The sequence below is a fragment of the Lissotriton helveticus genome, chromosome 9, assembly GCF_964261635.1.
Source record: "Lissotriton helveticus chromosome 9, aLisHel1.1, whole genome shotgun sequence".
Taxonomy (NCBI): domain Eukaryota; kingdom Metazoa; phylum Chordata; class Amphibia; order Caudata; family Salamandridae; genus Lissotriton; species Lissotriton helveticus.
The window spans coordinates 1,137,981,850-1,138,003,138 of record NC_136070.1 but is presented as its reverse complement, the minus strand read 5'-3'; the positions used below and the strand labels follow the sequence as shown (position 1 = coordinate 1,138,003,138).

The 21,289-nt window shown below is 46.7% G+C and overlaps 1 protein-coding gene across 1 annotated transcript in view; it reads right to left on the bottom strand.

Moving 5' to 3' along the window:
* Window positions 1–21,289, bottom strand: part of DNAH12 (dynein axonemal heavy chain 12) — a 1,534,490-nt gene that overhangs the window by 1,342,434 nt on the left and 170,767 nt on the right. The window contains exons 10-11 of the mRNA XM_078661571.1: window positions 3,101–3,257; window positions 2,908–2,999 (exon numbers count right to left, since the gene is read on the bottom strand). Coding sequence (XP_078517697.1) covers window positions 2,908–2,999; window positions 3,101–3,257 — 249 coding nt within the window. The remainder of the gene's footprint in view (window positions 1–2,907; window positions 3,000–3,100; window positions 3,258–21,289) is intronic.

The following is a 21,289-nucleotide window of genomic DNA, read 5'->3' as shown; positions in this document are numbered from 1 at the left end:
ATTTCCTAGCACAATTACCATGATATGTCACTCTGCTATTAGAAGCACAGAGAGGATTTTCTGATTTCCATAGTAGTGGTTAAGGTCAGACTAATTCTTTATGTTGCTGTGTTTTAAAATAACATAATAAAAAAATGTCAACTTCATCAGGAAGAAGCAGCCCCTTGCCACACTTATTCAGATAGCCATGGAGTCTGAGGAACTAAGCTTCACCATATTGCCTGTACTTCATATACCTAGTAATTATTGAACTGAAGGGGCTGGGAATCAAAACAAAGTGTAGTGTTCACTGCAAAGATCTAAAAAGATCCATGTTAAGCAGAGTGCACCTTGGGTGCAAACAAAAATATCCTGGAAGAACTAGTTGACGGTGAGCACAAGTATGGTTAGAAATGGATATGACAATCAAACTGGAAATAATACCATAATAATGGGGAGGGCTGAAACATATTCTATTCTGACAGGTGGGATGAGTAAACAAAATGGCTTTTGTTCCCGTCCCCTATTCTACTTTTTTTAATTGTATTTATTATATTTACTACATTGCATATTGACCAAAAAGTGTAGCAGGTTTCCATACAATAGTAAATGTTCTACTACACATATTTTTTCTTAAGCACAAAAAGAATAAATATACAATAAAATCAATTATAAAATAGAAGGAAGTTGGCATTAATAAAGAGAAACACCTGTAAATCTGAAAATACCCTCAGTTCAAAGACCTCAGGAAATGTTCACCTAAAAAATGGCACAAAAGGATCTCAGTAATTAAATCGCTATCAGCAGCTCAACAAATATGCAGCTAAATACATAGCCAAAACTCGCTACGGGGAGGGGTTTAGTGATATAATATCAAAAAAACATATTAGTTACAGTGAAAACATTTGTTAAAAGAGTCCTGGGTGTACTACAGTTAGTAACGTTAATGCCCACCCTGAAATGGGTATGGAGTATCTGAGTGATGTCATCAAACTAAACTAAAACTACTATTTTATTGGTTGAAAATGACGAGAAACAAATTACATTTTCATGGTAGAGAGAAACGAAATTCATCAAGAGGACTAAAGATAACCTTATTTGGGGTACAAGGATCCTTGTTTATACTCAAAATGGATATTTAGTTCTCTAATCACTTGTACAATTCCAAAGACACAAAGATCTCGTTGGGAGACTCACATACAAACTACATCTATAAGAAAAGATTAGGAAACTATTACGATAATGGCTATCAAGAAATATCTTCATCTACCTATCATCAGCGGGAAATAATTATACTGTTATTCATTTTGTATAAGGTAGGATGCTGATCACAAACTTATGGGTTTACTACCAATATTACGCAAGCAGAAAGAGGGGGGAAAGGGAAACGGAAAGAAAACACATCTTTCATCTGGCCTTAGGCTGTACTGATGAAAGAGGACATGGCCCACATATTTTTCTTTTGTGTGTGATAAAGGAACATAAAAAGAATTTTCATACCCTTATGCTCAAGAAAAATTATATTAACTAATGCGCAATGGTGATTCGATTCCTATCAACTAATGCTGACATATGGATTCGTGTAAATTAGAGTTTTTGAATTATGCTTTAAGAGTGAGGTTAATGTTTATTAACTTTATGCAATGATCAATTATTAGAAAAATTGGAGCCTTTAAGGTGTCATGAACTAGATATCATGATTGGTGTATGAGTTTACATAAATTTCCCATAGTGATTTAAACTCCAGTCGGTTATTGAATGGACTGCATGCACTTTTTTACATTTTTGTGTTTGTGGATGACTGCACTTTCTTTGTATATATTTGCATCCCTATTTTTAAATTAAGGGACCTATTTCGTTGTCGGTCGGAAACCCTCTGACCTCAGGTCGGAGGCTTTCCAACCAACATTGACGGTATAAATTCTGACAGCCTAATTACAACCTAGAATTTACACCTACCGGAGACCGGTCCGTAATCCCAATGGATGCTGATCCCGCCGTGCGCATTACGATGCTCGGTTTCCGACAGGCTTTTCATGCCAGGCTTTCTGACATGGAAAGCCTGTCGGAAAGCGAGTTTGGGGGGCCCTGAGAGGGCCCCCTTCTCCTTGTAGCTTCGAGTTGGTGGCCAAGGGGGTAACTATGGTGCTCCCCCCATTCATCCCTGCACACAGTGCAGGGATGAACACAATCTCCAATTTCTCTATGGGAACTTGTGCTACAGGTGGTTTACGGCTGCAGCAGAATCTCCCATATTGTGCGGTCACATCGTAATTATGCAGTCGGGACAGCCGACCGGAGATCAGTCAGTCCCGATTCCACGATGATGTCGGTCAGAGGCAACTTTACCGACAACATATTTGGCCCCTATCTGTGCAAGTTTGTGAAAACAGTTATGCATTATGATTCTTAACCAAAATACATTTAATGATAAAGCTCAAACGAATGTGAAAATCTCGAGTTAGAGAAACGCCTTTTGTGACACTGATGTATAACTGAATTTAAATTTCCCATAGCGTTTTACAGGTCAAAATCCGAAATGAGAACCTGATTCAGCAAGTAGGATAAAGTATTTTGACTGTAACTCAATTACTCCTACTCCATATGTTCTTTTGTATTCTGCACGTTTGAACAACTCGCCACCCAGTGGCTAAGACAGCATATGTTTCTCAAAGCTGTTAGTAAAGAACTTTGCACAGCTTTCATTTTCACTTGGGCAGTAAAACTTTCCTCCTCAGAAGATGAAAACGATTTTAGAGCAGAAAACAAACTAACCTTTTCTGGTCTTGTCTGCTGAAATTATGAGTCACAATCACGAATTCAATGTCTTGGTAGTTAAAGGTACCATCTTTTTTGTAGTACAAATGATTCTAAATATTCCACAGAAATGTATTATTTTACACATTCAAAAGCAGTGTTACAACTTACTTCAGTACATTCGTCGAAGGTGTGTTCTTCTCCTAGAAAGGTCTGAACCTTTGTATCTGCTGTGCCATCAACCAACCAACTAAATCTTTCAACTGTAAGAGAAAATGCAATTGAAAAGCACAATATAGAGAAATATTAGGAAGTTGCATTTTCAAAAGTGGAGTCAAGTACTGAATATATTTTTGATTCTCACCGTATGATTCAAAATGTTTCCTCGGTGCTTGGAAATTTGTATCGATGGCGCGCTCAAGACATTCAGTAGCCCAGGTCATAACGTCTCTGGAAAGTGTGGCTTCAAGAGTCACAGGTGAGCTGCTTTCTGAGAGCCACGACTGGACTGTTTGAATGTTCTAATAAACAAACATACATATTGGACTGTCAGTGATATACACAGAACAAAAAGTGTCAAACAAGTGCATGAACATTTCTATTTAGCAACTTCGTTCTACCGATAATCAAGGGCAGAAAGGTGGCTTATCAAAGTCCTCTGTAAGTATCTTGCTTAGAATATTCTGTGAACGAGCGATCGAACAAAACCACCTCCTTCAATATAATTTGAAAGAAGTCAGACTGAAGAGCATCTTTTCGAACAAGGACTACAATAATGCATCTAGAACCATTAATAAAAGAGCTAAAAAGATGCTTGGCCACAAGTGAGGTATTTGTAACAACTAGTTGTGGGGCTTACCGATCAACACTGATGTGAAAGCTAACTCTTTATTAGGTAACAAGTGAGTGCTTCAAATAAGTACCTAATTAATGGGGCCACACACCAGGGGTGTTCTCTGTCCTCACGCCAGCAATGCACTCTGTCCCTCTTGCTTTTAGTATTGACCACTAACAGCCTGGCAGTTATGATGCGTAAATTGGAGGAGTAATGAAGACTCAAACGGGAGAAATTATGCGTTACATTACTCTATATGTTGATGACAAACCCCCTGTATGTGAGAGACATAAATGACGACTAGTCATCAATACCTATGTTATTGTCAGTGTTTCGGGGCATCTCAAGCTTGGGGGTTAGTTGGGGTAAATCGTGCATATTCCCATTAAGTTCCACTCTTTCACAGAAGGAAGTGGAGCTGGAAGGTGGACGGTTCTCCTGGGAGCAGCACACCTTCCGTTTTCTGGGCAGATACATTTACCACAGTAATCCAGATAATATAGATGGTATTCTGGTGGATATACGATTTTTGAGAATGCAGAGAAAATGTTGATTGGATCACAATATCAGAAATAGAGGTACTGCCACAACTGTTGTCACTCTCCCAGTGATGAGCCCTAAATATTTATTTTGTGATTTGGGCAGAATGTTGGGCAACCTTGTGTGGGCCACTGGGAGAAGAATAGCATTTAAAAAACTCAAGCTACTCCCTAAAAGAAGGGGGCTAGTGGCTCTAAATTCTGAAAGGTATTATCACATAGCAGACCAGCTCCAATCGGCTTCTAAATGGTTGGCAGGACACAACCTCGCTGAATCTGAATAAACATTTATGCAGCTAAGCGCTGCGGCAATGGAGACAGTACTCTTCCCCTGCAACACTACACCTAAGGGGCTCACTCTACTAGTTCAAGTTGCTGTTGGCTGCTTAGTGAAATGTGATCTTCAGTGAGACTGCATGCACAAATGATTCCAATAAAAGACCTACCTACATAGGCAGGAGCTGTAGGTTCGGCTAAACTGGTAAATTTGGAAGAGGTGCCAGTCACGACAGTGGGGGGCGTATTCAGGTAGCTATGTGAATCGCTTGTCAAGATTAACATGAAAAGACTGGCCTCCAGAGTTGACAAATCCTTTTGCATGGGAGACTACAGGGAGCCTTTACAACGTTTTGGAATGTTACACACAATGAACTCACAGTGTACTTTGTTGTGCAATCTGTTCAAGCAGTGGGGGTGGGTAAGCAACTAGTTACTTTGCTGTACAGGTCAATATTACAACATACTGGTCTGTCACTGCTCTCAGTGAGAAGAAGTGGAAACAGGAAGTAGCCTATGAGTTTACAAATACATATTGGTGTATCATCTGTCTGTCTTTATGTGTCGTGCTGAATAAAATACTTTAAACCTAAAATACTATGCTATCCCCATAATGTCTCACACGATGCTCAAGTTAAGGTCCTACAATTTAATATCCTGCAAAAGGCTTTTTAACACCCTACAAGATTAGTAATATTTGCTCTGGGGCCAGCTCAGAATGCTCTCATTGTTGAATCCCTGTAGTGGACCTGAAGAATATGGTTGTGGGATTGTCCAGATGTAGTAGCCTTCTGGGAGGGAGTAAGAAGAGATTTACCACATATAACTGGTAGGACACATCCTTGCCGTGTGGCTAGCTGTTTTAGGGCTGCATTCTCTCATGTGCGAAAAGGTAGAGTGGTAACTAGATTCCTACACTTTGCCCTCAAAAGGGGAGAAACAAAAAGTCTTTAAAAAGTTAGTCAAACAGTGACTAGGGTATGAGCTCTAACCGGATATGCGCTTGCTGGCACGGAAAAAGAAAGAACTAACATCAGCGCGCATGGGTGGTGCCTAAGTAGTCTCCGTGACGTCATCTGGGCGCTTACGACGCCAGCGACGGACGCGGAGCCTACCGACGCTCAGGGGTACTACTGATGAAAAACCTTCCGGATCCAGTCTGACGCCTGGGGATATTCTAAGGTAAGGAATCTATCACTAACGAACAAGTTACTTACCTTCGGTAATGCTTTTTCTGGTAGATACAGTATCTGCCTGTGGATTCCTCACCTTGTGAATATCCCCCTTGCGTCAGCAACATTCGGAATCTTTCTTCGTAGCACGCCGGCGTGAGCGACGTCATAGGAGCACGGCATCGTGCGCGACTCCGTCTGACGTCACCGACTCCTTATTAGACCCACGTCGGTGTGATGACGTCATTTCTGCCCCTTTTTCCGTGCCTTCGAGGCACCCGGACGGACCAATGACAGTAAATATACATATATACAGTGTATACAGTACATACAAATCAAAACTGCACACAAAGTGCGTAGCAAAAGTATCAAAAATCAGAAAATATAAATACATAAAAACCAGGTATAGCAGAGCGGACAACGGGGAGCCGGGTGGGCATGTGAGGAATCCACAGGCAGATACTGTATCTACCAGAAAAAGCGTTACCGAAGGTAAGTAACTTGTTCTTCTGATAGATACATCTGCCTTGTGGATTCCTCACCTTGTGAATAGAGTCCCACAGCAGTCCCCACTCCCGGAGGAGTGTGTCCACTCTTCTAGACCAGGAAATCCTGGAGGACAGAACGCGCGAAGTGGCCGTCCCTCCTCACCTCGGTATCCAAGCAGTAGTGCTTCGTGAAAGTGTGGAGGGAGGCCCAAGTCGCGGCCCTGCAAATTTCCTCAACAGGAACACCTCTAGACAAAGCAGATGTTGCAGACTTTCCTCTAGTTGAATGTGCTCTAATACCCTCAGGAGGGTCCTTACCCACCAGGGAGTAGCAAATCTTGATGCACAGGATTATCCACCTGGAAAGTGTGCGCTTGTGCACCGCTCTGCCCTTCTTGCAGCCAGCAAAACCCACGAAGAGCTGATCATCAACGCGATAGTCTTTAGTCCTATCGAGATAGAAACTGACTGCTCTCTTTGGGTCCAAGCGATGAAGTCTCTCCTCCTCCTTGTAAGGGTGAGGGGGAGGATAAAAGGTAGGGAGGGTAATGGATAGTCCTAGATGGAAGGGAGTTACCACCTTAGGCAGAAAAGCAGCCCTGGTCCTGAGAACCATCCTTTCAGCATGAATGGTCAAGAATGAGGGCTTGGAACTAGGAGCCTGAAGCTCACTTACCCTCCTTGCCGAGGTAATTGCAACCAAGAAGACCGTTTTTAAAGAAAGAAGCCTCATAGGACACTTGTGCAAGGGTTTGAAGGGAGAACCCATCAAATAGGTCAACACAAGATTCAAATCCCAATGAGGAACAACAAAAGGAGTAGGAGGGAACCTATTAGTGAGACCCTTCAAAAATCTTAAAACCACAGGAGACTTAAAAAGAGAAGGCTGATCCGGCAAACAGAGAAATGCCGATAAGGCTGAAAGATACCCCTTGACCGTGGCAACAGCAAATCCTCGCTGCGCCAGAGAAAGAGCAAACTGCAAAATGTCAGACAAATGAGCCTTCAAAGGGTCAACATCCCTCTCCCTACACCAAGAGACAAATTTAGACCACCTATACGAATAAATGGACTTACTGGAGTCACGCCTGGCAGAAAGAATGACATCCACCACATCGTGAGGGAGAGAAAAAGAATTCAAGTTGCCCCGTTCAATCTCCAGGCATGAAGGTGTAATGTCTGGAGGTGGGGGTGTAGAACCTGCCCCTCCATCTGAGAGAGGAGGTCTGTCCTGAAAGGGAGACGGAGCGGCGGGTGAGAGGAGAGGTGGAGAAGGTCTGTGTACCACACCCTTCTTGGCGACCAATATAACTTGGGCCCGGTCCTGGCAAATCTTCCTCAGAACCTGAGGAATCAAGGGTATGGGGGGAAACGCGTAAAGGAGTTGATTTCCCCAACTCAACTGAAACGCGTCCCCCAAAGCTCCTTGCATCGGATACTGGAGACTGCAGAATGACAGGCAGTGAGCATTCTCGTGAGTGGCGAACAGGTCCACCTGAGGAGTCCCCCACATCTGAAAGATGTCGTGAACCACCACCGGGTGAAGCCTCCACTCGTGGTCGGCAGAGAACTGCCGACTGAGAACGTCTGCACGAACGTTCAGAACTCCGGCCAGATGATTTGCCTTCAGACAAATCTGATGATCCTGAACCCAGGACCAGAGACGCAGAGCCTCTCTGCAGAGACACTGCGACCCAACTCCTCCCTGCTTGTTGATGTACCACATTGCGGTCGTGTTGTCCATCTGGACCTGAACCGACTGACCGCGAAGGGAAGGGAGGAAGGCCTTGAGTGCCAGACGTATCGCCCGCAAGGTTGATGTGAAGCAACCTTTCTTCTGGAGACCACAGACCTTTGATCTCCAGATCCCCCAGATGAGCACCCCACCCGAGAGTGGATGCATCCGTTATCACTGTGGCAACAGATGGTGGAAGATGGAAAGGCTTTCCCTGAGACAGATTGCCTTCCACACTCCACCAAGACAGATCCGCTGCAGTTTCTCTGGAGATCCTCACTGACTCCCCGAGATCTCCGTTGTGTTGAAACCACTGCCTACGGAGGCACCACTGGAGAGCCCTCATGTGCTAGCGTGCATGGTTGACCAACAGAATGCAAGAAGCCATCAGACTGAGCAGACGAAGGACCTTCAGGACTGGAACAACCGCTCCATTGTAGAATAAAGGAATCATTTCCTGTATGTCGCGAATCCTTTGAGGTGGAGGGAATGCAAGACATACAGTAGTGTCCAGTACCGCACCTATGAACAGGTTGCGCTGGGAGGGCACCAGGTGAGACTTGGGTACGTTTATCGAAAAACCCAACCTGTGCAACAACTGAGTTGTCTCTTGCAGATGATGGAGCACATTCTCCGGCGACTCTGCTTTAATCAGCCAGTCGTCTAGATAGGGGAACAAAGGAATCCCTGATCTTCTGAGATGCGCAGCCACCACTGCCATCACCTTGGTGAAAACTCGAGGCGCAGTAGTAAGTCCAAAAGGAAGGACCGCTAACTGGTAGTGCTGCGATCCCACAGTAAAACGGAGATACTTTCTGTGCTCCTTCATAATGGGGATGTGAAAATACGCATCCTGCAAGTCGATCGACACCATCCAGTCTTCTTCCAACAGCGCTTGAAGAACCTGTGCAAGTGTGAGCATTTTGAACTTCTCCTGTTTGAGATAGAGGTTCAAAATCCTGAGGTCCAGGATTGGCCGAAGCCTGCCATCCTTCTTGGGGATCAGGAAATACCGGGAGTAGCACCCCTGACCCCTTTCCTGCTCTGGAACCACCTCTATCGCACCTTTTAGAAACAGTGCCAGGACTTCTTCCTGTAAGAGAAGTAGGTGGTCCTCCGAACAATAACCTTGGCAAGGAGGGTAATTGGGAGGGAACTCCTGGAAAGGAAGTGCATACCCATTTTCTACGAGATTGAGAACCCAAAGATCTGATGTAACCGATTCCCAATCCCGTAGAAAATGAGTAGGCCGACCCCCTACCGGACCCGCAGGTTCCAGAATGGTGGATCTAGGGCTGCTTTGCTGTTGCAGGTGGGGGGTGGGTATTATTGGAGGAAGTAGAGGAGGAGGAGACTTGGCGTCCACGAGCACGGCTCCTCTGTTTACCTCTGTATGATTTATACAAAGGGTTCTGCTGCTACTGTTGTTGCTGCTGCTGGCCTTGCTTATAGGAACGAAAAGTGTATCTACCAAATCCCCTAAACTTCCTAGTGGCAGAACCTCTAGACCCAAAGACCTAGCCGTAGCCCGGCTATCTTTGAACCTCTCTAAAGGCACATCCGCTTTCTTCCCAAAGAGGCCTGTCCCGTCAAATGGCAAGTCCATTAAAGTGGATTGTACATCTGCTGACAAATCGGACGATTTCAGCCATGGGGCCCTTCTGGTGGCAACAGTAGAGCCCATAATCCTGGCAACAGAGTCCGCCGTGTCCATGCCACTCTGAATTACCAAGCGGGCTGCAGCCTGAGTATCGGAGACCACTTCATTGAAGTTCTTTCTATCATCCTCTGGAAGCTTAGATGACATTTGTTTCACAGAGTCCATTAATGCATGAACATATCTCCCTAGCAGGCAAGTAGCGTTAGTAGATTTTAGAGCCATGCTACCTGAGGAGAAAATCTTTTTTGCAGATTGATCCAATTTTTTAGAGTCCTTGTCTGCTGGTACTTGAGGAAATGAACCTGCAGACCTGTTGGAACAAGCGGCCTGTACCAGGTGCCCCCCTGTAACGTCTTGCCACAGACCTGGAAACCGCAGGAGCAGTCAACGGTCTCTTCCAGACCTCCATTATTGGTTCAGTTAAAGCTTCAGTGAATGGAAGTGTAGGCTCTGTAATAGATGAAGGAGGGTGTAAAACCTCTGTGAGGATGTTAGGTTTGTACTCAACAGTAGGTAAGGTCAGATTGAATAGATCAGCAGCCTTCCTAATAACAACATGGTAGGGTGCCACGTCTTTAGATGGTGCATCAGAAACTGATGGTAAACCCCACTCAGGAGAGAGTTCCAGACCACTAGCACTATGCAGGTCTTCAAAACAGTCCCCTTGATCCAGGAGTTCACCTTCCTCTACATCAGAATCTTCATACCTCTTTTCCTCCAAGAGGGGCTGAGCTCTGTGTCTCGACCACTCCATACGAACCGAAGCCGACGGATCCGGTAACTACTTCGACGGAGCCGGATCCGGCGTCGAACGAGGAGCCGGGGCAGCTGGAGGACGAGACTCACGAACCGGCGTGGCACCTCGATCTAAATCACGAGGTCGATCCGGAGCCGGCGAAGCCGTATGCAGAGTCGATGACCTCGGTGGAGCCGTACCGAGCCAAGGTGTATAAGGCGCCGGCATAAACGGCATAAAAGGAGCCGGGGCGTAAGCCTGAGGAATGCCCAAGTTGTAAGACAATGGACCCATGTGACCAGCCGGTGCACCAGTGGGGTACATTGCTCTCGTATAAACTCCAAACATTGCATTAAGGAAATGCGATGGGTCCTGTCCAGGACCAGGAAAAGGAGGGTACGAACCTACAGGTTGTTCTGAAGGAGGTTGCTCCGGCATCGGTTCAACCTTGCCCTCTTGATTTACAGGGACTTCTACCGGAGTCGGAGCTCGAGGAACTTCCTCTTCTTCTTCATACTCCGAAGAATGGTGTGACTCCGGATCCGGTTCTTGTTCCGGAATCGGGGAACCTCCAAGAGATGGTGAAGGAGAAGGAGATACGAAGTCTTTATGGTGTTTTCGAGACTTCTTCTTCGAATCCGAAGACTCTTTTTCAGAGTGATGTCTCGAGCTGTTTTCTCCTCTTGTGCTTCTTCTTCAAAGAACCCGAAGCATGACCCGAAGCCGACTTGGATCCGGACCTCGACCTCTCTCTGGATCTCGACCTCGCTCTGGACCTCGACCTCGAAGCCGACCTCGACCTCGACTTCGAACGCGACTTCTGTCTCAACATCGAGCGTCTGGGCATCGACCTCAAAGATCTCCCAGTCTCTCTTCCCTTTACATTCGCAAGAAGAACTTTAGCTTCACGTTCTCGTAAGGCCTTAGGATTCATTTTGAAGCAGTATCTACAGTTTTTAACATCGTGGTCTGACCCAAGACACCATAAACAATCGTTATGTGGATCGGTAATAGACATCATACGAGCACAAGATCCGCACTGTTTGAAACCTGTCTTCCTCGACGACATCCTCGATGAAGAAGAAACACTTAATATAGAAACAGTAACACAAAATAGTAAGAAGTTACTATGTGTCGCAGAAGATCCCAGAAACCGTTAGCGTCGACGACGCGGAAAAAAGGGAACTGACGTCATCACCCCGACGTGGGTCTAATAAGGAGTCGGTGACGTCAGACGGAGTCGCGCGCAAGGCTGTGCTCCTATGACGTCGCTCACGCTGGCGTGCTACGAAGAAAGATTCCGAATGTTGCTGACGCAAGGGGGATATTCACAAGGTGAGGAATCCACAAGGCAGATGTATCTATCAGAAGTTTCTCTTTCTGATAGATCACTATGATATGGAAGACATCTAAACCTCCTCCACTGAGTAAATGGAAGAGAACATGGTCCCTCTGGGCTGAAGCAGAGAACCAGGCTTTTCGGCAAGAGGAGAAGAGGATACTCAAATGCAATACAATGGGATGAATTGTTATAAGGACACATAAATGAGTGCCAGAATGACAAATCTCTTTGACTTGGTGCATAAGTGGTAGATCTCTTGCTTAATAAAGAAGAAGTTCCTTAACTTCAGTAACTCAGTATTTGGTAGAGATTCTATCTAGCTGCATATTCCTTACCTTTGAATTTCCCAGACGTTAGGCTGGATCCGGAAACTTTTGCTCAAGCAATACCACTTGCGCGTGCCGTCAGGTGGTTCCATTTGGCTCCGTGTGACGTTGCCGGCGTCGTTAGTGGCAGTTATGTCGTCCTGGCATTCAGAAAACATGCCAAGTGTTGAACTACCAGGGTTATGCCCTGTTGTTCCAGTCATGTGTAGAGATGCAGGGCCTCTCAAAAAAAGAGTCCACAACCCCACCGCCCTGCTTGTTGCAGTACCACATGGCGGTGGTGTTGTGTGTGAACACCTGCACCAACTTCTCCTTGACAGAGGGAAGAAATGCCTTCCATGCCAATCAGATCGCTCGAAGCTCCAACAAATTCATGTGGAGGCCCAACTCTGCAGGAGACCAGTGTCCCCTGATCTCTATTTCTCCCAGATGACCACCCCATCCCAGAAGTGACACATCTGTCATAAATGTGAGATCTAGTTGGGTACGGGAGAAGGGGTTTGTAGTTGACCCAATTGCGGCTCTTCAACCACCACTGCAGATCTCTCACCGGTCCTTCCAAGATCTGGACCACTTTGGTGAGATTTCCCTGAATCTTCAGGTCCCACTCCAGAGCCTGCACACACTACCTGCCATGCTTTACCAAAAGGATGTAGGAGGCCATGAGGCCCAACAGTCTCAGAGTCAGTCTCACCAAAATCCAGGATAGTGGCTGAAATATTGGAATCATAACCTGAATATCCGGTACTTGCTGCTCGGGAGGAAACTACACTGTGCCCAGACGAAAGGGAGCGTCTGAGAAGGAGTCAGTTGTGACTTCGGCATGTTTATAAAGAACCTCAGTAAATGCAGGAGGTCTGCCGTTGTCCAAAGGTGGGAGACGACAGCCTGGGGCGAGGACGCCTTCAACAGCCAGTCATTGAGGTAGGGGAAGAATGACACCCCTAACCTGCACAGATTAGCTGCGACCACCGCCATCACCTTGGTGAACACATGAGGGGCACTTGTAAGGCCGAAGGGGAGCACGGTATTCTAAAAGTGCTTGCAGCCTACCTTGAACCGCAGGTAACGCCTGAGGGACAGCAGGATGGGGATGTGAAAATACGCATCCTGCAGGTCCAACACTACCATTTAGTCTTCTTGGTCTAGGCCAGACAAGACCTGAGCTAAAGTAAGCATTTTGAACTTCTCCTTCTTGAGGAAGAGATTGACGGTCCAAAGATCTAAAATGGGCTGCAACCCTTTGTTCTTTTTTTCGGGATCAGAAAATAGCTGGAATAACAGCCACTGCCAACTTCTGAATCCGGGACCCTCTCTATAGATTCCTTGGCCAGGAGAGCTGTAACTTCCTCTTGGAGCAATTTTAAATAATCCTCTGCCAGTCGTTCTGATTTGGTAAAATAGGAGGAGGAAAAGAAAGAAAAGGCAGACAATGGCCCTCCTGAATGATTTGCAAGACACACTTTTCCGATGTTATGGACCTCCAGAGGGGGAAATGATGATGGATTCTCTCAACGGCTGGAGTGGTGTGGTCTTGCAGAGTCAGAATAGGAGTGCTTGGAGGCTGCGGCTGCCAACAGCAGGGTAGCCGAAGACTTCTTGCTTCCATGACTTGTTTGGAATGAACTGTGTCCACGTCCCTGCAAGACTTGGGAGGACTGTGCAGGGCGGTGGCTGGGATCGGGCTGACGTGGCTGGAAACCCCTTCCGTCGCCACAAAAGGGGCGAAAGCTAGACTAGCCACGAAGTGTAGAAGAGAGGCCTAAAGATCTGGCCGTAGCACAAGAGTCCTTGAACCGCACTAGGGCCAAGTCTGCCTTCTCCCCAAAAAGACGGGATCCATCAAACGGGCATGTCCATCAAATTTGCCTGGACATCGCCAGAAGCCAGTTGTCCTAAGCCAGGCGTGGCTCCTCGAGGCCACTGGCAAAGAAATTGCTCTGCCCAGTGAATCAGTCGTGTCAAGGCCACACCTCATGGAGAATTTTGCTGCACCTCTCTTGTCCTTAACTGCCTGAGAGAGCACTGCCCAGGCCTCCTCAGGGACTTGTGGCGCAACTTGCGCAACCATCTCCCAAAGGGAGCAGGAGAAACAGCTCAATAAGCATGTGGTATTCGCAGGGCAACATCTATTACAACACAGTCATTACATCGCACTGCTTTCACAACACAGCTGTTACAACGCACCTGCCTTTACATCGCATACCATTACAACACATACCATTACAACACATGCCATTACAACACATGCCATTACAACGCATGCCATTACAACGCATACCAATACAACGTATGCCATTACAACGCATTATAAGGTAAGTAATGGAGATTTTTTAGTTTTCGGGTGTGTATGAGTTTTGGAGTAGATGGGAATAGTAATTTTTACCCCTACACTATCCAACACTTTCCCTACAGTTGCACTCACTGGAGTGGGAATAGTAGTTTTTACCCCTACACTATTCAACACTTGCACACCGGAGTGGGAAAAGGAATTTTACCCTTACACTATCCAACACTTTCCCTACTGTTGCCCTAAAAGTATTATGCGTTGTAATGGTATGCGTTGTAAAGGTATGCGGTGTAATGGAATGCATTGCAATGGTAGTTTTTGAAAATGCGTTGTAAAATCATGCAATGTAATGGTAGTTGCGATTTAAAAACCGTGTTGTAAAAGCATGCGCTGTAATTGTTTGTGTTGTAACGTCATATATTCATTCACCGACCGCAATGCCAGGTTAGAGGAAAAAAAACATCTCCTTTCCAAGTGAATCCAGCCTCTTGTTTCCCTATCTGGAGGGGGGGAAGGGAACGCCCCTTGGGAGGTAGAAGCCTGCACCACCAAGCTTTCAAGGGTGGGGTGTTGGCTGAGGAACTTTGGGTCGCCCAAAGCCATGCGATGGCAGTGTCCAATTGTTCTATTCACAGGAGCTCCTGTACAAGGCTTAGACCACGTGCCTAGGAAGACATCAGTAAGTGCCTCATTGAAGGGCAAAAGATGTTCAGAGGTGGAAGCCCCAGGTTGATATACTTCGGTCAGAAGATTAGAACTGACCTGCAAAGAGGGCAACTCTAGTCCGAGGACCCAGCTGCCCTCTTAACCACCATGGCATAAGATGCCCCTCCTCCATAGTCACAGATAACGGAGAGAGCATGCCTGCATCTGGGGAAGTGTCCAGTCCACTGGCCTCCCCAAATTCCACATACCAGTCTATCTGATCTGCAGTGATATCCGGGTGTTCTTAAGGGTCCATAGATCTCTCCCATTCCTCTTCCAAGCCTAAAACATCATCAAAATGTTCAGGCGACAACATAGATCCCCTGGGTTCTGTCAACATCGGAATCAGCGTCCAGGTACGCCGTCTCAACTCAGGATGTGGCTGGCACCAGCTTCGGGTCTGACACCCGGGAAGGTCTGGATGGCACAACCGGTGTCCAGAGCCAATGGCATCAAATCTGATTGGGCCCCTTCCAACCCCAAGGTCTCACCAGAGGGATCGGCCCGCTCAAATATGCGGTGCATGGCCACATAAAAAGGCATGAACTCAACCCTGGCTCCGCAAAACCATGCCTAGAGCGTTGGTGCTCCTAACCTCGTTCACCGACGAACGACAGTCGAGGCAAATAAGAATTCTGCTTGGACTTCTTCTTGTGCCTCTTCTCAGAGTGTCCCGATGACCTCGAGTGGGATGAAGAAGACTTGGGGCTCCAGGAGCGAACCCGCGACCTCCTCTTTGATAGGGTCCAGGTCCTCCTTGGAGTCTCGCTAGATGGTGTCGACTGCCGGGCCGCAAGGAGCTTCATATCCTGCTCCCGCAAGGCCTTCAGAGCCATAGCCCAACAGCCCAAGCACAACTTCAAATCCTGGTCGCCCTCGAGACACCAAAGACAGACATGGTGGGGTTCGGTAACCAACATCATGCGGTGACAGGCACCTCATGGTTTAAATCCTGCCTTCCTCAAAGACATCCTCGCACACAATGTTTTGAAAAAATTTCGAAGTCAAAAAAGGCCTGTCAAAAAGGAACAGAGGGGCAGCTCTTCCCAGATCGGCGCCTGTCTGGAATGAAAGAAAAGAAATGACATGGGTGGTGCCTATATAGGTGACAGCAATATCATAACTGACGCTAATGATGCCAACGAAGTTACGCAGAGCCGAATTGAGCCACCAGAGGGCCCGTGCAAGGGGAATAGCTCGAGCAAAAGTTTACGGATCCAGCCTGATGACCGGGAAATTCAAAGGTAAGGAATCTGCAGCTAGAAGTCTCTATCAGGTATGTTATTACACTGGTTTACATGTACTTTTATCATTGCTATTCTGTCTCACACAAACTTTATGGGGTGCTGTTCATCAACATTTCCTAATGCAAATAGTTAATAGAATAGTAACATGCATATAATGATATGGCTCCAAGTTTTGCCCATTAAATGTTGACTGTCATGTCGTCCACAGACTGATTATTTTTTCTATATATTTGTGAAGATGATGAAACCACAGCAGAAGGATCACACGGGTCAGCTTTAGTGGTAACTGCCAATTATTGACCCTCATCCACCAACTCTTTCAACTCCCTCCAATAGTCATTCTTTGAATCCTCATCGAGGAGCATCACAGCATTCCAAGAATGATAATACAGGGCTACAACAGATGTGAGTGCATGGAGATCAGCATAAAAATTCCACATATCTTCCGTCTAGCAAAAAAATTAAATATACACTTGTTTCGATGCAACATAAATATCACAGATGAATTAAGGCATTGAAACAATGAAAGGAAAGTTTCATAATCAATAAATAGAAAGACTTTTTCCCAACTCTTTTGTTACTAAACTATAACCTATAACATTTCCCACTTTCACTAGTAGAATTCATATTCTTACCAAGTGCCAAGTATCTCAGTATATTGAATTTAATATCATTAACTCTCATAAATGAAACAACTCTTTTGAGGTTTCAAATTCTACCATCGTTGGTCCTAATTACATTAACTAGCTTAACAATTTCTCTAGGGTCAATAAACTTAATGTTTTAACAGGTGCCTTATTTTCTCATGTTTTTGCTTTTTCTCTTGCGTTTCCATCTTAGACTGTGTTGTTGTTGTGACCGTCGATGGCAAAACCATAGTGTCCGTGAATGGACGGGACGGCGTTGAAGTTGTTGTTGTAGACGGCGACAACGTGGGTGAAAGTAGCATATTCGATGGAGACATCACCTTAAACGTCAACTGTTTAGTCAAATTGCTAGGGGATGAGGATGTCTGAGACAGTGCAGATATAGCTGCAGTGACCATTGACGACGCTGTGGATTTCTTCTTCGATGGTGGCGACGATGTCGATGGGGCCGTCGACTGTGAGTCTCTCCTCAACTCTTTGTCAGGGTACAGAAAAAGTTTTTTTTAAAGTATGCTGCACTTGAGGAGGAGGTGTAGGCAGCTCAGACCGGATTTCTCTGGTCTTTTTCAGGCAGTATCTTATTCCATTTTCTCCTTAAGCTCTTTTTGAGGAGATTTAGAAGGACTGAGCCTATAAGACCCATGGGAGCTCTTTTTTAGGCTTTTTTCGGTCGCTCATGAGTAGAGTGCAAATGAACAAGTTACTTACCTTCGGTAATGCTTTTTCTGGTAGATACAATATCTGCCTGTGGATTCCTCACCTTGTGAATATCCCCCTGCGTCAGCAACATTCGGAAATTCTTTTTGTAGCTTCGCGCCGACGTGGACCCGGACGTCAAAGAGGCACGGCATCGCTCGCGACTCCGCTGACGTCACCGACGCCTACAATTGGCCCACGCCGGCATGATGACATCAGTTCCGCCCTTTTTTCCGTGCCTTCGAGGCACACGGACGGACCAATGACAGTAGACATATACACAGTATACACAGTACAAATATCAAGGTAACACACACAGTGTGAAGCAAATGCAATAAAACATTTGACAATAAAATAAATACATAATAGAAACACTGGCATAGAAGAGTGGACAATGGGGAGGCGGGTGGGTCAGTGAGGAATCCACAGGCAGATATTGTATTTACCAGAAAAAGCGTTACCGAAGGTAAGTAACTTCTTCTGATAGATATATCTGCGGTGTGGATTCCTCACCTTGTGAATAGAGTCCCACAGCAGTCCCCACTCCCGGAGGAGGGTGTCCACTCTTCTAGACCAGGAAATCCTGGAGGACAGAGCGTGCAAAGTGACCGTCCCTCCTCACCTCGGAATCCAAGCAGTAATGCTTCCCGAAAGTGTGGAGGGAAGACCAAGTTGCCGCTCTACAAATATCCTCTACAGGAACACCTCTAGCCAAAGCAAAGGTTGACGACTTAGCTCTTGTAGAATGAGCCCTTATACCCTCTGGAGGTTCCTTACCGGCCAAAGAGTAGCAGATCTTTATACAGAGGACGATCCATCTTGATAAAGTTCTTTTATGGACCGCTCTTCCTTTCTTGCAGCCAGCAAAGCCAATGAAGAGCTGGTCATCCAACCGACAGTCTTTAGTCCTGTCCAAGTAAAAAGACACCGCCCTCTTGGGGTCCAGACGGTGCAACCTCTCCTCCTTGGAAGGGTGTGGGGGAGGATAAAAAGTAGGGAGGGTAATGGATTGACCAAGGTGGAAAGGAGTCACCACCTTAGGCAGAAAAGCAGCCCTGGTCCTAAGAACCATTCGATCAGCATGAATGGTCAAGAAAGGGGGCTTGGAACTAAGAGCTTGAAGCTCACTTACCCTCCTTGCCGAGGTTATTGCAACGAGGAAAACTGTCTTAAGAGTCAAAAGCCTCATAGGACATTTGTGAAGAGGCTCAAAGGGAGCACCCATCAAAAAGGTCAAAACAAGATTTAAGTCCCACTGAGGCACAATAAAAGGAGTAGGAGGGAACTTATTTGTGAGGCCCTTCAAAAACCTTAAAAGCACAGGAGATTTAAAAAGAGACGGCTGGTCAGGCAAACAAAGAAATGCCGACAGCGCTGAAAGATAGCCCTTCACTGTGGCAACAGCAAGCCCCTGTTGCGCCAGAGAAAGAGCAAACTGAAGAACATCAGACAAATGGGCTCTCAAAGGGTCAATAGATTTTTCCCCACACCACGAGACAAATTTCGACCATCTATATGAATAAATGGACTTAGTGGAGTCACGCCTGCCTGACAAGATGACATCCACAACGTCAGGCGTGAGGGAAAAGGAATTCAGGTTGCCCCGTTCAATCTCCAGGCATGAAGGTGTAAGGTCTGGAGGTGGGGGTGCAGAACCGGCCCCTCCATCTGAAAGAGGAGGTCTGCCCTGTGAGGGAGACGGAGTGGCGGGTGAGAGGAGAGGTGGAGAAGGTCTGAGTACCACACCCTTCTTGGCCAATCCGGGGCGATCAATATAACTTGGGCCCGGTCTTGGCGAATTTTCCTCAGAACCCGAGGAATCAAAGGTATGGGAGGAAACGCGTAAAGGAGTTGCGAGTTCCAACTCAACTGAAACGCGTCCCCCAAAGCTCCTTGCATCGGATACTGGAGACTGCAGAATGACAGGCAGTGAGCATTCTCGCGAGTGGCGAACAGGTCCACCCGAGGAGTCCCCCACATCTGAAAGATGTCGTGAACAACCTCCGGGTGAAGCCTCCACTCGTGGTCGGCAGAGAACTGCCGACTGAGACTGTCTGCACGAACGTTCTGAACTCCGGCCAGATGATTTGCCATCAGACAAATCTGATGGTCCTGAACCCAGGACCAGAGACGCAGAGCCTCTCTGCAGAGACACTGCGACCCCACTCCTCCCTGCTTGTTGATGTACCACATCGCAGTCGTGTTGTCCGTCAGGACTTGAACCGACTGACCGCGAAGGGAAGGGAGGAAGGCCTTGAGCGCCAGACGTATCGCCCGCAACTCTAGAAGGTTGATGTGAAGCAACCTTTCCTCTGGAGACCAAAGACCTTTGACCTCCAGATCCCCCAGATGAGCACCCCACCCTAGAGTGGATGCATCCGTTATTACTGTGGCCACCGATGGAGGAAGTTGAAAAGGCTTTCCTTATGACAGATTGCCTTCCACACTCCACCAAGACAGATCCGCTGCAGCTTCTCTGGAGATCCTCACTGACTCCCTGAGATCCCCGTTGTGCTGATACCACTGTCTGCGGAGGCACCACTGGAGTGCCCTCATGTGCCAGCGTGCATGATTGACCAACAGAATGCAAGAAGCCATCAGACCGAGCAGGCGAAGAACCTTCAGGACTGGAACGACCGCTCCATTGTAGAACAAAGGAATCATTTCCTGTATGTCGCGAACCCTTTTAGGAGGAGGGTATGCACGACACACAGTAGTGTCCAGTACCGCATCTATGAACAGGTTGCGCTGTGAGGGCACCAGGTGAGACTTGGGTACATTTATCGAAAAACCCAAACCTGTGCAACAACTGAGTTGTCTCTTGCAGATGATGGAGCACCTTCTCCGGCGACTCCGCTTTGATCAGCCAGTCGTCCAGATACGGGAATACAGGAATCCCCGACCTCCTGAGATGAGCTGCCACAACTGCCATTACCTTGGTGAAGACTCGAGGCGCAGTAGTAAGACCAAACGGAAGGACTGCAAACTGGTAGTGTTGCGACCCAACCGTAAAACGGAGATACTTTCTGTGCGACTTCAAGGTGGGAATATGAAAATATGCATCCTGCAAGTCGATCGACACCATCCAGTCTTCTTCCAACAGCGCTTGAAGAACCTGTGCAAGAGTGAGCATCTTGAACTTTTCCTGTTTCAGGTAAAGGTTCAAGATCCTGAGATCCAGAATTGGCCAAAGCCTGCCATCCTTCTTGGGGATCAGGAAATACCGGGAGTAGCATCCCTGACCCCTTTCCTGCTCTGGAACCACCTCTATCGCACCTTTTCGAAACAGCACCAGGACTTCTTCCTGCAAGAGAAGCAGTTGGTCCTCCGAACAATAACCCTGGCAAGGAGGGTAATTTGGGGGAAATTCCCGAAAGGGAAGAGCATACCCATTCTCTACAAGATTGAGAACCCAGAGATGCGGTAATATTTATTCCCAAGCTTGTAAAAAAATGGGTAAGCCGGGCCCCCCACTGGGCCCACATGATGCAGAATGGCGGATCTAGGGCTGCTTTGCTGCGGTGGTTGGGGGCTGGGATGGGGAAGAGGAGGAAGAGGATGAAGCGTTATGGCCCCGAGCTCTGGCCCTTTGCTTGCCTCTATAAGATCTATATAATGTGTTTTGCTGCTGCTGTGGCTGCTGCTGGGTTGACTTATAGGTTCGAAAAGAAGATCTGCCAAATCCTCTTGAACGTCTTCCAAAAGTGCCCCTGGATTGGAGACCCAACGACTTTGCTATCGCTCTGCTGTCTTTAAAGCGTTCCAAAGCAGTGTCTGCTTTTTTTCCAAACAATCCAGACCCATCAAATGGAAGATCCATTAATGCCGCCTGGACATCTGTGGAAAATTCACTAGACTT